Source organism: Mesoplodon bidens (assembly GCF_964165515.1).
Source record: "Mesoplodon bidens genome assembly, chromosome: 14".
Taxonomy (NCBI): Eukaryota; Metazoa; Chordata; class Mammalia; order Artiodactyla; family Ziphiidae; genus Mesoplodon; species Mesoplodon bidens.
This window is the reverse complement of record NC_138170.1, coordinates 36,527,664-36,543,723: the sequence shown is the minus strand read 5'-3', so window position 1 is coordinate 36,543,723 and position 16,060 is coordinate 36,527,664. Positions and strand designations below refer to the sequence as shown.

General features: G+C 34.1%; 1 protein-coding gene across 6 annotated transcripts in view; it reads left to right on the top strand.

The window, feature by feature from the left end:
• EHBP1 (EH domain binding protein 1) overlaps positions 1-16,060 on the top strand; it is a gene marked incomplete at its 3' end in the record, with an annotated part of 505,676 nt that overhangs the window by 298,265 nt on the left and 191,351 nt on the right. For all 6 annotated transcript variants that reach the window (XM_081254153.1, XM_081254152.1, XM_081254157.1 and 3 more), the window contains 2 exons: positions 302-441; positions 15,104-15,226. In XM_081254153.1, the coding sequence (XP_081110279.1) occupies positions 302-441; positions 15,104-15,226 (263 nt within the window). The remainder of the gene's footprint in view (positions 1-301; positions 442-15,103; positions 15,227-16,060) is intronic.

Here is a 16,060-nt window from a genome sequence, read left to right as displayed (position 1 = left end):
TGTTTCCAGACTTCATGATCAGAAAACCATATTTTAATTCCATGAAGAAAATTTTAGATCTGCAGCACAGAATTAAACTAACTCCTAACCAGTTAGTTTTAATCCTGTTTGCTTTCTATTAATTAAATGTGCCATTTAAAAATTAATGAATGAATATTTAGATTGCTCAGTAGTTTTGTATAACTGTTTAAAAAGTCTTGTTAATGTTTAGAAAGAAGAAATGTATTAATATTATTTTCTTAAGAAACAACCCTTTTTAAGGTAATGTCATTTAATAAATTGTGTATTATCATTGATACAGGGATGAAGACATGCAAAGTTTGGCTAGTTTAATGAGTATGAAGCAAGCTGACATTGGCAATTTAGATGACTTTGAGGAAGATAACGAAGATGATGATGAGAACCGAGTGAACCAAGAGGAAAAGGCAGCAAAAATTACAGGTTGGTGTTATTTGCATTAAACTAAAAATTTATCTGTTTTTTTTGCAGAGTTGAAAAACTCATTCTTGTTTCCCAGGAAAAAACAATTCCACTAACAAGGTATTGTTTCTTTCCCAAGGCTTCCTAATATAATATACCATTTAGCTCTCTGGAAACTTTACATGCTGATGGAAATAACAGATTTTAGCAGTTTAAGATCAAGTCCAAGGCTAGTCAAGAAAGCATCAAACTTTATTGGAACTACTGATTATAGTATAAAGTAGCCTAAAGATGTTCATACTTATTTTGTCAATGTATGGATGAACCCTCTTTAAGTAAAAATCTGTCTTAAGGGTAAGATGAGAAGATGCATTGGCTACCTTCTCCTAGCTCCTGTTCATTTATTCACATAAATTGTATGGACATTCTTTGTTTTGAATTTGTATACATCTTATGTATCTTTATATCTAGACACTTCCATGCAAGTATTTCTTATAGCTGGTTTGATCAAACTACTAGATGGTAAGTGGTTAGAACCTCTTTGTATTAATTGGTCAATAAATGTTTATCATCAATCTGGCTAGCACCCTTAAGGAATTGATGTTATACCTTTATTATTGGAGTGAAAATCAAGCACTATGTACATACTCCTTTCAGCTAATAAATTGCTGTAAATTTCTGGATTGTTATCCCTTGACTTCTATCATCTGTTCACCTCTTGGTGACTTTTCCAAATTCATTGGGCACTTTGGCACCCATCTCTTGGCTTTGCCTAAATTCTTGCTATCGTATGGGGGAATTCCATTGATCACATGGATGACCAATTTAATTTCTTAGTCAAAAACTTCTGTGACTTCCTCAACTCCAGTGACCTTCACCTCTACAATACTTCTGTTATAAGGAATTGATCAGACTTGTATGCAAAGATAGATGTTTTGTCCTGAGCAAATTTTATAAATTGCAGTTGACCCTTAAACAACACTGGTTTGAACTGCATAGGTCCACTTGTATGTAGATATTTTTCAATAGTAAATACTGCAGTGCTACACGATCTGTAGATGCAAATATGTAAGAACTGAGGACTTGGAGGAAGCATGAATACAGAGGGCCGACTATAAGTTATATGTGGATTTTCCACTGTACAGAGGGTTGATGCCCCTAAATCCTGTTTTATTCAAGGGTAACTGTATTATTTTCTAATTTATGATTGCCATTTTGATTCCCTATTTAACCCAGGAATGTTTAGGAGAATGTGCTTTGTCATGGGTTGTGTTTATTTCTAGTTTGTTTATTTCTAGTTTAATTTAATTCAAATAAGATTCTGAAGCCTGTCATATTTCAATTTTTTAAAAAATATGATTGAGATCTTTTTCTTTGTAGTGTAGATACATGATCTGTTTTTGTAAATTTTCCATAAATATCTTTTTACATGTATATTCTATTTGTCAGATTCAGCATGTAGCTATTAGACCAAACACATTTATATTATTTAGTCATTTATATTCTTATGCTTTTTATATAGTTCATCAGTGAAAGACAGAGAACTTCAGTCCTAAATTATTTAGTTTATAAAAATTTATTCTCTTGTAGCTTCATCGTGGATTATAATTTGATCAGTTTGCCCCATTTAATGCCTCTTGCCTTGAATTTTTGCCTGATATTGATATTTATAATCCATGCCTTCTTTGTACTTGGTGTATTTATCACTTTATTTTTAATCCTATCTGTGTTAAATACTTCTCTTTATAAACAGTATTCGGTTGTATTTCTTGATAACTGACATACTTAATTTCACTTATATTACTTTATATTTTTATCTGGGAATTTTCTTCTTATTTTTTTCCCACCCACCCCTTACATTTTGCCATTCTCAAATGTTCTTTATTTAAGCATTTTTTAACAGAGTAATTTGGAAGTTATATATCCTCTGTTTTCATTTTGGAATAGTATCCTCTAAAATAAATAAGCTAGAGGGATAACTGAATGAACCTGCATTTCTCTACTAACATTAAAAATGAAACAGAATGTGTTGACTCACCTTGTGAGATTCAATATGATTCTCTTCTCTCTTTATTTGAATTTCTCCCTCCAACCCCTCCTGGCTATTATTTTTATTTCAATAACATTTTGGGTTTCTTTTTTCAATAATAAGTGCTGACATTTGCATTGTTTATAATGTCAGCAAAATCATACAATACTTTTTAAAATGCCATGTCTTTGCTATCTTTGAGTTCTTTGTTGTATTTGGCTAGTTGGAGTGCTTAGGATGGTAAGTTGGTGTCCTTCCCTTACCACCTCCAATGACTTCCCACCTGTCCTTCAAATTTTAATTCTTTTGCCACATCCTCTACGAAGCCTTTCATGGCCTCTCCATCTTACACTTGATCACTCTATCCTTTGTGTTACTGCTGTACCATTTAAAAATGCAGGCATTTTCTTACGAGTTTTTTTATAATTCCAGTGGGATGTGATTTGACCTTTTAATTAGAGAATATGGTTTATTCTTTGTATATGGCTTTTGGTTAAAACTAAATCTCAATTAGGCACTAATACATAAGTAACAACAAGAAAACCACACATTTTCATAGTCATAGCTGTTTTGAGCAATGTACTGTTTTCATCATAGCAATGGGAAAAAAAGGTGATAGCAGCATGTCACAAGTTCTGCGCTGAAAAGAAAAGAAAGGACATATTTTGAGCAAAATACAGATTTAATGAAAGGATTCAGTAATAACTAGATTTTATAACTGAACTCTTGTCTTAGTCCATTTGGGCTGCTATAACAAAATATCATAGATTGGGTACTTTATAAACAACAGAAATTTGTTCCTCACAGCTCTGGAGGCTGGAAGCCTGAGATCAAGGTGTCACCATGGTCGGATGAGGACCATCTTCTGGGTCACAGACTTTTCATTGTATTCCTTACATGGTGAAAGGGGACAAGGGAACTCTTTTGGGTCTCTTTTATAAGGGCATTTATCTCATTCATGAGGACTCTGCCCTCATAACCTAATCACCTCCCAAAGGCCCCACCTCCATCACATTGGGAATTAGGATTTCAACTTATTAATTTTGAGGGACACAAACATTCATACCATAGCAACCCTTATTGCTTAAACATACATATATATACATCTTAATTTCTAAAATTTCCACTGCAGAAATAACTTTTTTAGATAGCCTAAAATTCTCTGACCCTAATTGAAGCAATCGTTTTAATGCAATTTATGATGATCCAGAATTTCTTCAGAATGCTACCGGTTTGTGTTATTATTTATTTATGTATTTACTGTCCATATTTTATGAAATTCCTTCAAGGTAGAGACTATGTTCTGATCATTTTTTCATCCCTAGTTTCTAGCACATTGTCTGGAACACATTGAGAATTTAAAATATGTTAACTGAAAGGCCATAAATGAGAGGGCTTCCGTCTCCTATTGTAGCCCATATTGATCACTCTGTCTTGTTATCTTGTTCCATTCATTTTGACCTTTGATCATATACTATCTTATGTAAGATGGGATGGTCCCATTTTATGGAAAGAATGTGATGTGGAGGAGACACATAATTCAGACCTTAAATAATTCAAGACTAGTTTCCCAAAAGTAATGAATATAAAATGTGTGTTGAGGGAGCATAAGTAAGTAGGGACAGTGGGTGATTACATTCATGTTCTAAGTCGGTAAACCCACAATCTTTGTAACATACCTATGCTTTGATGTTACATTTTTTTCTCAGCATTTTCTATTATATTTGCAGAGGACAATCACTTAAATTAATAGCACAGCATGTTATGGCAGTTGTTTGGCTTCCTGAGTTGCATTTTTTAGCACCTGTAAATTCCATTCCAAGGTTAACTTTCAGGAATATTTTTTCAGCACCAGCACTACCACTCTATAACTGTTTAAGTAAAATGGTTTTAAGATAATAAAAACTATATTAAAATTTAACAATAGTAATGTTTGAATAATAGCTTAAGAGTAAACAAAATGAATGTATTTTATAAACATGGTACAAATAAAGTATGGTGGGTATTTTTATTTACCAGCTAAAGTGGCAATAACTTAAACACAGCTTATGTTCACACTTTCTTGCAGCTTTAAAAATTGTTGACACAATTTTTATGGAGGAAGGAATTATTATTTAAAATTTTGCCTATATTAAGTATATATTATATATGCATAAAATGCAATCACATTATATCAATAAAATTATATGGGTACATTATTTCCTCAGCTAAGCTGCAAGCTTCTTGAAGAAACAGACTGTTAGAATTATTTTGGGTATATCTTAGATTGATACCTAGAGGCTATTCATTTAGCCTGTGCTCTTATGGAGTATGGCTGTAAATCATTAGTAACTGACAAAGTATATCTTCCGAAATTACAGACTTTACTAGAAGTAAAAGTAAATTCATGGTATATATATTTTGACTGATCACAAGCCCCTCCTCTGCCTGTCTGAGACAGAATTCACTGCTAACTGGATACAGGGACTGGCTCTTAGGCAGGAACCTTTTATTGAAGTTACCTGTATAGATGTCTTCTGCAGAGGTGCAGCACCCATTGCAGCAGTTGGAAAAATCACTGAAATGTAGTGGGAGTGATTGACCTTGGAGTTGGAAGAACAAAGCTTTTGAATGGAAAGTTTACTGTAGCTGGTATTGGAAATAATATATGGTTTCAAAACAGTGCCTCCATCTGTATGGCAACCTCACAATGCTTGAACCAGTTTTTGGTGATATGACCATCTTTGGGATTCATGTTCAATTTCTGAATACACACCAACAGAAAGGGGAAAAAAAAGACATTCTGCATAAGTGACAAAGTCCTACTGAATGTAGCTCAGAAAATTAGGTTTAAACGAAACAGTTTACAACAGAGCATTATTGGGGAAACCGGACATCATGAGACACCTGAAAGGCTCCTGATATACTTACAATTGTGGCAAAGATCAGCAAGGATTCTGGTTAGGCATTCAGACTCACAGGACCTGAACAGCCCAAACTTAGTATTAGATTCATTTAGGAGGATATTGGACAGGAAACAGCATTCAGCAGAGCATTCCTCTTTCACTGGAGTTTTCATGACAGCCTAGGTACTGTTCTTTTACCTCTCCCCCAAATGACAACTTGGGTACAAAGCCAAGATCCACATAGTTAGAATCAGGGATTACCTTGACTTAGAATCTTCATGTTGCACAAGAACTGATATCTTTTGTAATAGTTTGATAGGTATAGTTTTCAGGGTCCCTGTAAGGGACATGCTCAGTTACGAGAGTCTCCACAATTAGAGAAGCTCAAGTTATGGCCTTCTATCAGGCATATAGTCCATATAGAGTCCTCCCATCCAGATGCAGTTTATAAATCAGGATTTATTTTTACCATAAGCATGTTGCCTGGTGTTTGTTAATCCTTTTCCTAAAGTTGGTAAAGTTAATTCAGGAGTAGGAAGAGAGAGTGACATATTGGCCACCTTCAGGGAACAGAATCTTACAGCACAGATGGTAGTAGAGGAGGTAACAGTTCATATTTGAGGATCTTAGTAGAGGAGATAACAGTTCATATTTGAGGATCTAGAGTTGATTATGGTATGACTCAGCCCTCTGGGATTAAATGTCCTACTTGCTAGGGTTCTGAATGGGGATAAATAGGTCTCTTTTCTTAGATGAAAAGGGTCCTCAGAATAAGCTTGGGGCCCTGGTCAGAAAATACATCCATTAATGTGCTTCTGGTTTTTACTTGGGCATTTACTCTCCAGTACCTAGGAGACTGATTAACAAAATCATAGAATTGCTGTGGACTCTATAAAGTAAAATAATTTAAAATGGCCACCTATTTTGGAGATCTGTGTGAAGGATGAGAATTTCTGGAATACTGCATCTGTTATCTAGGTTTTAAGGTTGGAAAATAGGATAGAAGCAGAGAGGTGGGGCATTTCTAGTCCCTTGAGCTAAAAAGTTTGTAAGGTACAAGCTACCTCTTTCTTAAAGGAGTTTGAGACCCTAGGGTGAGAGACTGAAGAAAGCAAGAGTATCTCTTCCCAATGTTTAGAACTCAAATGTGTCAACTCAGAGAATAGTAGAAGTGGCAGAAGATAGAGATTCAGCCTACTTTCTATATCACTCTTAATCCCTAATGCTGCTTTGTTTGTACTAAGGACAACTGAACATTCTCTGGCACCCCTTACAAGACTCTGGAAGAATTCTGTGGATACTGAGAGCCCATCTGACAGGGCCAGGATGGAAGTAAGAGCTCTGAAGGAGAAGTTAGAAGCTCTCCAGTATTTATTTAGGGAAGGAACCAGGAGATAATTAATATTTAAGTACCAATATGCATTCTTTAAGGGTTTATCCTAGGAATGCAATGTCGGTTTAACCATATTAACAGAATAAAGGAGAAAAACCATATAATCATCGTAATAGATGCAGAAAGGAGCATTTGAAGAAATTCAATACTGAGTTTCTCAGCAAAGTTTTAATGTAAAGAAATTTCTTCATTTTGATAAATAGCATCTATGGTGAGCTACAACTAACATCATATTTAATGCTGAAACACTGAACACTTTTCCTTCAAAGATTGGGATCAAGGCAAGGATGTTTGCTGTCACCACTTTCATTCAATATTGTACTTAGCAAGGGCACGTGATGCAAAATCAATATAGAAAATGTATATTTTTATATATGAACAACAAACATTTGGAAGATGAAATTAACCAAACAATTTCATTTACAATGGAGGCTAAAAATAACATAGACTACTTAGAAATAAACTTAACAAAAGATGTGGAAAAACCTCTACCCTGAAAACTATATTACTGAAGGTAATTAAAGAAGGTCTTAATAAATAGAGATTCTCTGTTCATAGATTAGAAAACTCAATATTGTAAAGATGTTACTTTTTCCCAAATCTGTAGATTCAACTCAGTGCCATTCATAATCGTAGCATGTTTTTTAAAAAAATAGAAATTGAAAAGCTGATTCTAAAATATAATTGGAAATGCAAAGGAACTGAATAGCCAAAATAATCTTGAAAAAGAACAGAATTGTTAATACTGTCTGACATCAAGATTTACTGTAAAGCTATAATAATCAAGATAGTATGGTACTGGCATAGGATAGACAGATCAGTGGAACAAAACAGAAAATCCTAAAATACACCCAAAGTTATCTGGTCAATTAATTTTTAGCAAAGGTGCAGCATAATTCAGTAGAGAAAGGAAAATATTTTCAACAGATGATGCTGAAACACCTAGATGTCCATATGGAAAAAATGAGCCTCAATTCCTACACATACACAAACATTAATTCAAGGTAGATCATGGACCTAAATGTAAAAGCTAAAGCTATAAAACTTCTGAAAAATAAAAAAATATATTTGTGACCTGAGAGTGGGCACAGGGTTTTTACATTCTTACACAAAACACAGAAAGTGATAACCATGAAAGAAAAATTTGATGAATTAGACTTTATCAAAATTTTAAACACATGGTTATTGAAATAGACCATTAAGAAAATGTATGCACAAGTTACAGACTAGAAGAAAATATTCATAAAGCATATATCTGACACAGGCTTGTATCCAGAATAGATTTTTTTAATGTCCTACAACTCAATAATAATAATAATAAAAGACAACCCTATTTTTTTTTTTGTAATGGGCAAGGATTCAAACCTGTTGTTCACAAAGAAAGATACACCATTGGCCAGTAAGCATATGAAAATGTTCTCAGTGTCACTTGTCATCAGGGAAGAGCAAATTAAAATAATCATGAAACACAACTCCACACCCACCAGAGTGGTTAAAATTTAAAAGACTGACAAATAAATTCTAAACGTCAGTAAGGATGTGGACCAAATGGAACTCTCATCCATTGTTCATGGAGAGTATAATGGTAAGATCACTTAGGAAGTTTTTTATAACACTAAATGTATACCTGCCTTCTGACCCAGCAATTCCACTCCTTGATATTTATCCAAAAGAAATGAAAACATACATCCACAAAAAGACTAGTACAAAAATATTCATAATATTTTTATTCATAACAGCCCCAAACTGGAAACAGCTCAGGTGTATGTACATCAACAGGAGAATGGCTAAACTGTATTATATTTGTGAATGGAATACTATTCAGCAATAAAAATGAGCTATTGATGCATTCAATGACATGGATATATGTCAAAACTATTATACTGAATGAAGGAGGATTTATATAAGAGTATATACTGTATGATTCCATTTACGTGGTGTTCTGGAAGAGGCAAAACTAATCCTATGTTAAAAACGTTAGAATAGTTATAGCTGGTGGGTTTTGGGATTGACTGAAAAGAGGCATGAGGTTTTTTTATTGTGGGGGCGATATAATGCAATGTTCTTCCTCTTGTGTCACGTGGGTGTATACATTTGTCAAAGTTCATTGAATTGTACAGTTTAATATTTGTGCCTTTCATACATGTGCATAAGTAAAATACTGGAAAGTTAACATAAAAGTTATAATAAGTATGTTAGATTAGTAAGAAAATGAATGATTTCAACTTTCTGATTTATTGATCTACTGTGTGGTAGCTAATCTTCAAAGATTGTCCTCCAATGAAACAAGCCTCCCAATATTCATGCCCTTTTATAGTCCCCTCCCTGTCTTCTGGGCTGGCCCTGTAAATCACTTTTAACCAGTAGAATGCAGTGGGGAAGTGACACTTTGTAACTTCTAAAGCTAAGTTATAAAATGCCTTGTAGCTTCTACCTGGGACTCTTCTAGTGCATTCTCTGGGGGATACAGCTGCCATGTAAAAAGTCCATCTACCCCAAGATTGCTATGCTGAGAGGAACCCCAAACTACCCATATGGACAGGCCACTTGAGAGAGAGAGAGAGAGAGAGAGAGAGAGAGAGAGAGAGAGAGATGCCTGACCAGCCCCAGTTGTTCCTGCCTCTCAGCTGAAACACTAAACATGTAAGTGAAGAAGGCATTTTGGACGTCCAAGCTTTGGATGACTTTGTCTCAAGCCAACATCTAACAGCAGTAAACTACTCAGCTGAGTGCATTAACCCATAGAACTGTGAGAGGTAATCATTTGTTCTTAGCCACCAAATTTTAGGTTGGTAGCTTAAACTATAACATTTCTAGAGATAAATGAAATATATTGTAGATAGATACGTATATATGCAAAGATATGTAGACAGACATAAGATAAACACAGATTAAAAACACACAATTGCTAAAATTTAAACATAAGGTATATGTCTTTCTGCCTTTATAAAAATTACAGCAAGTGTTATGACTTTCATTCAGTTCATTCATTCATTTACAATATGACCTGCTAAAGGGATTGAAAATCACATTATTAAACTTGTTAGTTATATCCATAAATCAAATATTTATGGGCTCAAGCCTGTGAGAAAAGTGACATCTTTGGGAACTTGATCTCTATTAAGAAGTTGCAGTGTTACTATCTTAGACCATCTTAAAATTAGATATACCTGTACTGAATCTTATTATACTTTGGAGAGAAGAGTGAGGATGCTGCAAGATTTGCAGGTATGTTCTAGCTCTAGGCAGACCCTCCCACACCCTGCCCTTTTAACTCCACTACAGACTTTCTTAAAAGAAAAACGCACGTACTCTTTGTGACACCACTTCCATCCCCCTGTTTTGGTTCAGTGTGATAATCTCTGGTGGTCAATTTCTATCTTCTTTTGCCTTCCTAATGTAAAGAAGAGTCTCAAATTACTTGACCCTGTGCTTCGATTTCCTGCCCCTAATTTAGTTTTCCTTCTTATTCTCACCAGTGTGAAGCAAGTCCAGATTGACACACTGTTATGATGACTAAATGCTACACTACAGGATTATTGCTCAGTTTGAGTAGTGCTAGGGTAGAAATTATTTTGTGCTATTACATAGCATTATTAGCATTTTCTGAAGTGTAAATTTTTGGTGAAACAAGGCTTTAATTAGTAAGAAGTATTATATAAATATGTTGGGCCAGGGAATTTTTTGGTCAGGGTGGTATATTACTGGGAAAGCATCCCACTTAAAAAATTCTGGGAATAAATTTGTGTTATAAATCTTCTTTTAAATTTTTAATTTTTGTTTTTCTGATTATACATGTAAAACACATTGGCTGCAGGAAATTTGGAAGTAACAGAAAAGTACTTTTTTAAAAGGAGAAATACATAACAAAATTATGTATTTTAAGCTGTGCACCCACATATGCAAATGCCAATTGAATTATTTTTGTAAGTTTCACAGGCACCTGTAGCTTGGTATGGCCAAACTGAGTAGCCCCCACTGCAGTGCTAGAACTAATGTCCACACAGTCACCCAAGACACAAACTTGGCATGTATCCTAGATTCCTCTCCCCATCCTCCATGTCAAATTAACCATCAAAGCTTTCTTCTTAATCTATTCTTTAATTAGCAGATATTTACTAAGTGCCTCCCTTCATGGAGCGGTAATGCTAAACTACTCATCTTTTTGCTTCCTATCCTGTTTTTTTCAAGTGCAGCTACCATGTTGCTCCTGGAATGATGTTTCTAAACTATACATTTGATCTTACAATGGATTCCCAGAGCTTTCAGAGTAAAGTTCACATTCTTTATTTTGGTCACTATAACCTTCATGATAGGACATTTGCCAACCTCATCTCATTCCATTCCCCATCCCTGGTATCTTAAACCCCAAACAACTTGCTGTTCCTCAAGTATATCATGTTCTCATTCGCCTCCCTTTCATTGTTGTGAAATGCCCTCCAGTTTCTTCTTTATTTTAATAATAATAATGATGATGTCTTTTTGTCTTATTTTCACTCAATAAATCCTCCTTGAATAAATCCAGGAGGGCTTCCTGACCTCAGACTGAGTTGTATGCCTCTCTTCTAGTTTCACATACCCTACGAATACATAGCTCAGTCTTAACAAATACCATATTTATCATACACTGTATATTGCTTTACTTGTCTGTCCCCAAAAAGTATAATAGGTACTTGAGAAATATTTCTCATATAGGTAAATGGTATTTCTTTGGAGATTGCTTCTTTTATGATTTGGATGGAGATTTATTTGCATACCAAATAAGAGGAGCATTACCTTTTCACTTTGTTAATATGAATGGAAGTTCTAGAAGCAGAAGTTCTAGGTGTTAAGTAAGGATTTATTTAAGCTATAGATAAATAGGGAAAGCTAGGATAGGAAGGACAACTTGTCATCAGTGAGAAGAATGGAAATAAGAAATTACTTTGGGTTAATTAATGAAGAAATGGTCATTAGTGGTTTTATTTGTTTATTTTTTTATCAGTGGTTTTAGGTATCACCAAAAGCATGGTGAGGGGAAGGAAATATTCTAAACATTCAGAAAAATTACAGTGTAAATAATTTAGTCATGTAATTCAGTCATCTTGATAGTATTTAAATAAATGCCCACATTGTACCTAAAAGTTTATAATGGAACATTAATAATGTTTTGAAAGTAAGAACCAAGTTTAATATTTCTTCAGTATTCCCTCTATTGCTCATTATATAAGGTGCTTAAATAAATTATTTCTAGGGGGCTTCCCTGGTGGCGCAGTGGTTGAGAGTCCACCTGCCGATGCAGGGGACACGGGTTCGTGCCCCGGTCCGGGAAGATCCCACATGCCTTGGAGCGGCTAGGCCCGTGAGCCATGGTCGCTGAGCCTGTGCGTCTGGAGCCTGTTGCTCCGCAACGGGAGAGGCCACAACAGTGAGAGTCCCGTGTACCGCAAAAAATAAATAAATAAATAAATTCTACTCTCATTGAGATTACATCTAAGAATATTAAATAACTAAAATGTGTAAAGAAAACTACAAATCTTTGAACATTATTTTAAAATATTTTAGCCTCGTAATTACACATCTGGGAATACAGTGCAAATAAATGATACTAATATACATGATAAATGTGAATATTAATAATAATACCTCAGGATGTTTATGAGAATTAACTCATAACATATGCAGAGCCCTTTCCACTGCTTAATAAATTTAACTGTTATTAATATTTCTTTTCTCATATTTTTGAAGTTAAAAATAAACCATCTGCAAATTAAAAAAAATACAAAACTAGTAATGAATTTAAAAAATCAGTCATGCATTGGTAATCACATAGGATAGATTCTCTCCATTATACTTCCCTGAAAATTACAAAGTTACAATGACTACTAGTTGGGGGTAAAAGATCTAATTTAAGAATAAACTCTGCCTACTGAGGAATTTGCTGGGTTAGTTTGAGTCTGAATGGGATTTAAACTATTGGCAGGATAAAATGGAAGAAGATACTTTATAAAGGTTGACTAACTCTTATTATTCACATTCAGATTAAGAGTTCAGTTGGTATTGTGTTTACTCTTTATTTTCTATGATTTACTTTGACTATCTCAAGCATTTTTATTCATGCAAAATATATTTCTCATTCAGACAAGGGAAATGAATGTCAGTTTTTCATATGTATTTGGCTCAAAGATCTATATGACAATACACATTTCTGACCACCTAATATTCTAGTAGTCATTTATTGTCTGTTTCTGTATTAATTTCTATCTTTATCGATGGTAAATTCCATGAGGACAGTACCATGTTTTTTTCATCCTTATGTTCCAAGCATGGTACTTGGCACAGGGTGATAAACAAGTATTTGTTCAACAACAAATGAATGGATGAAGGCAACCTTATTAAAACTGTGTATTTTATTATTTGGTTCACATAAAATTTAGAATGTGTACTTAGATTTACAGTGTTAAAAAACAGCATTTTAATGCTGAATTCACAACTGTTGTCTATTTCTAACCATTTTCTTTATTTCCCACTGAATGATCTGGATCTATTTGGTCTGTCCTAATGCCTAAGTTATTCCCAGGTTTTAAGTTTGGAAACAGCAAGGATTAACTAGAATATTCTAGTAGGTTCTTATTATTTTATTCCAAGCTAATTTTCACCCAGTGAATAATAATTTCACATATTTGGAGTTGTCCACAATATGTATGACTCATTTTTAAAAATTCTGTTTATGCACAAAATGAATTTTTATTTTAAGGTTTTTCTACCTGTTCCTGTCTTTTTTTATTATGTCTCTTACTGGCTAAATTATAAGATATCCTATAGCAAACACTCAAGAGTTCCCTTAAAAGAACAAATTCCCTAGAAAGCAGGAGTAGAAAATAGCTATTGCCTGCTTTTCTTATTTTGTGCTGATTTTTTTTTTTTTTTTTTTTTTTTTTTGCGGTACGCGGGCCTCTCACTGTTGTGGCCTCTCCCGTTGCGGAGCACAGGCTCCGGACGCACAGGCTCAGCGGCCATGGCTCACGGGCCTAGCCGCTCTGCGGCATGTGGGATCTTCCCAGACCGGGGCACGAACCCGTTTCCCCTGCATCGGCAGGCGGATTCTCAACCACTGCGCCACCAGGGAAGCCCTTTTGTGCTGATTTTTAAAATTCTAGAATATGAACAAGTGCTTATTATGTTCATGATTCATATAGATATATTCTTAAAACTTATTAAAACTTAAGTTTAAATTTAGAATATTACAAAACAAATAGCACATATTTTCTATTGTATCAGATGATATTTCTTATTCTGTTTTTAATGCATGCATTTAAAGCCCTATTTTACAAATGCAGAATGTGAAAGCCAGTGTCAACTTCTCAGGTTATTATCTTTGTTTTGTGTTTGTTAACATAGTTGTTATAGTACTAATATAAATTTTAATTTTTAAAATGTTTCCTATTTTAAAATATGAGTATAGCATAACTTTCAGTTAAATACATCTGTTATAGTTCATCAAAAATAACGTCCTCTGAATGTATTCTCTTGATTAACCAAACATCCCCTCTCTGTCTTTTTGAGTAACAGCATGCTTCTGTGGCTCTTTAATTAAATGACCTTACCTTACATTTGTCTCGACTGGCTTCTGTTTACAGAAATTGTAAACCAATTGAATGCTCTGAGCAGCTTAGATGAAGATCAAGATGACTGCCTAAAGCAAGCAAATATGCCTTCAGCTAAATCAGCCAGTTCCTCTGAAGGTCTAAGAGCTTTCTTCCTTTCTTTCTGCTTCTGATTGCTTGTATTTACTGTGACCTGCTACCTCTTGATTTCTGCCTGTACTTAGCTGTCAGTTTTGTCTTTGTGCTTTTCCTTTAATAAATTTTCTTTGGTAATTTGTAGTGCACCAACAGGCAACAACATAACAGAACTTATCATCTTTAGCAAAGCCTGTATCAGGATCCTTGATAGGCAGTGATTTTAAAACATCTTATAATAACTGGTCGTATAACATGACAGTATTTCTTTAGTTAGCTTATATATTGTAACAACATTGTTTTAGAAATATTTGCTTATATTAAATCAATTTGAATTATTCATATTTAAAAGTGAAGGATGTTTTTTTCTCAAAATCTATGTTAGTACTTTTTTATTGGATCAAATTAGATTGAGCTAAAAGTTTCTCTAGTTCATTATCTGATATTTTCCAATTCATGTGTTTGTTTTCTTTTATTTGAATATGTTGGTATGCTACAAAATACTTGAATGGCATTCTGTCATTGGTAAAATGCTATATCTTATTATTTGCAGGTATTATTAGTATGAATTTTTACAATTTGAGATATTTCATGAATGAATGATAATTATGCTTAACTGTAACCACAGTGAACTGACACGTATGTTTATTTTCAGAGCTTATCAACAAACTTAACTTTTTGGATGAAGCAGAAAAGGACTTGGCCACTGTGAATTTAAATCCATTTGGTGATCCTGATGTAGCAGAATTAAATCCATTTGGAGATCCTGACTCAGAAGGTAGCAAGTTTTTTTCTTTACTTTTAAAGTCTTTGTGTATTGTTAAGTTCTCTTGAACTGTAAAGGCAGGAAGAGATTTTGTTTTTAAAGACTTGTAAATTTTGTTTATAATGACAATATTATTTATTCAATACCAATTGCAGTTGATCAGCAATTCTGGGTAGCTTCCATTGAATTGTTTTTAAAGAAAAAGGGAAGCCTTACTTGGGTCTTATGTTTTAATTCTTTGTTAGTTTGGTCAAATAGTAAAGCTCTAATGTTAGAGATAACAGTATTTTATCTAGCTGGCATGCAGTAAAGTCTCATTAGTTTGGCCTACCAAGCAAGGTCAGGTTGTGGGACATACCCATATTAGGGTGGTGGAGGTAGCCTTTTCTCTCTATGCAGCTTCTTGACCCTCACACCTCAGTGTGATGAGCCCCTCCACTCCCAACTCCCTGTCTCTGGCTGAGAATTACTCTTAGTAACGAAAGTAAATTGTGCATGTGAATGTCACAGAACAGAAAGAAGATTGAGGACCACTCCTGTCATATATACAACATGTAAGAAATAAAACCATGTATTTTTTTCCTGAGTCATTTTTCTTATCAAGTAGTTTCAAACTATTAAAGCTTAGAAAAGAGCTGTTGAAGAAGACCTCTGTTTAATTAAACTCTGTTTGCTCAAAGTAAATGCAAGAATGATTAACCCCTGTTTACATCTTTTAGACTGCTCTTATGAAATCTTCATGAGCTTTAAAGAATTTTGCTACTGCCTGTCATGGTGAAAAGTGAGGTTTCAACTTAAGGATTCACTCTATTTGTGCAATATCATTTCATAATCCACTTATGAAAG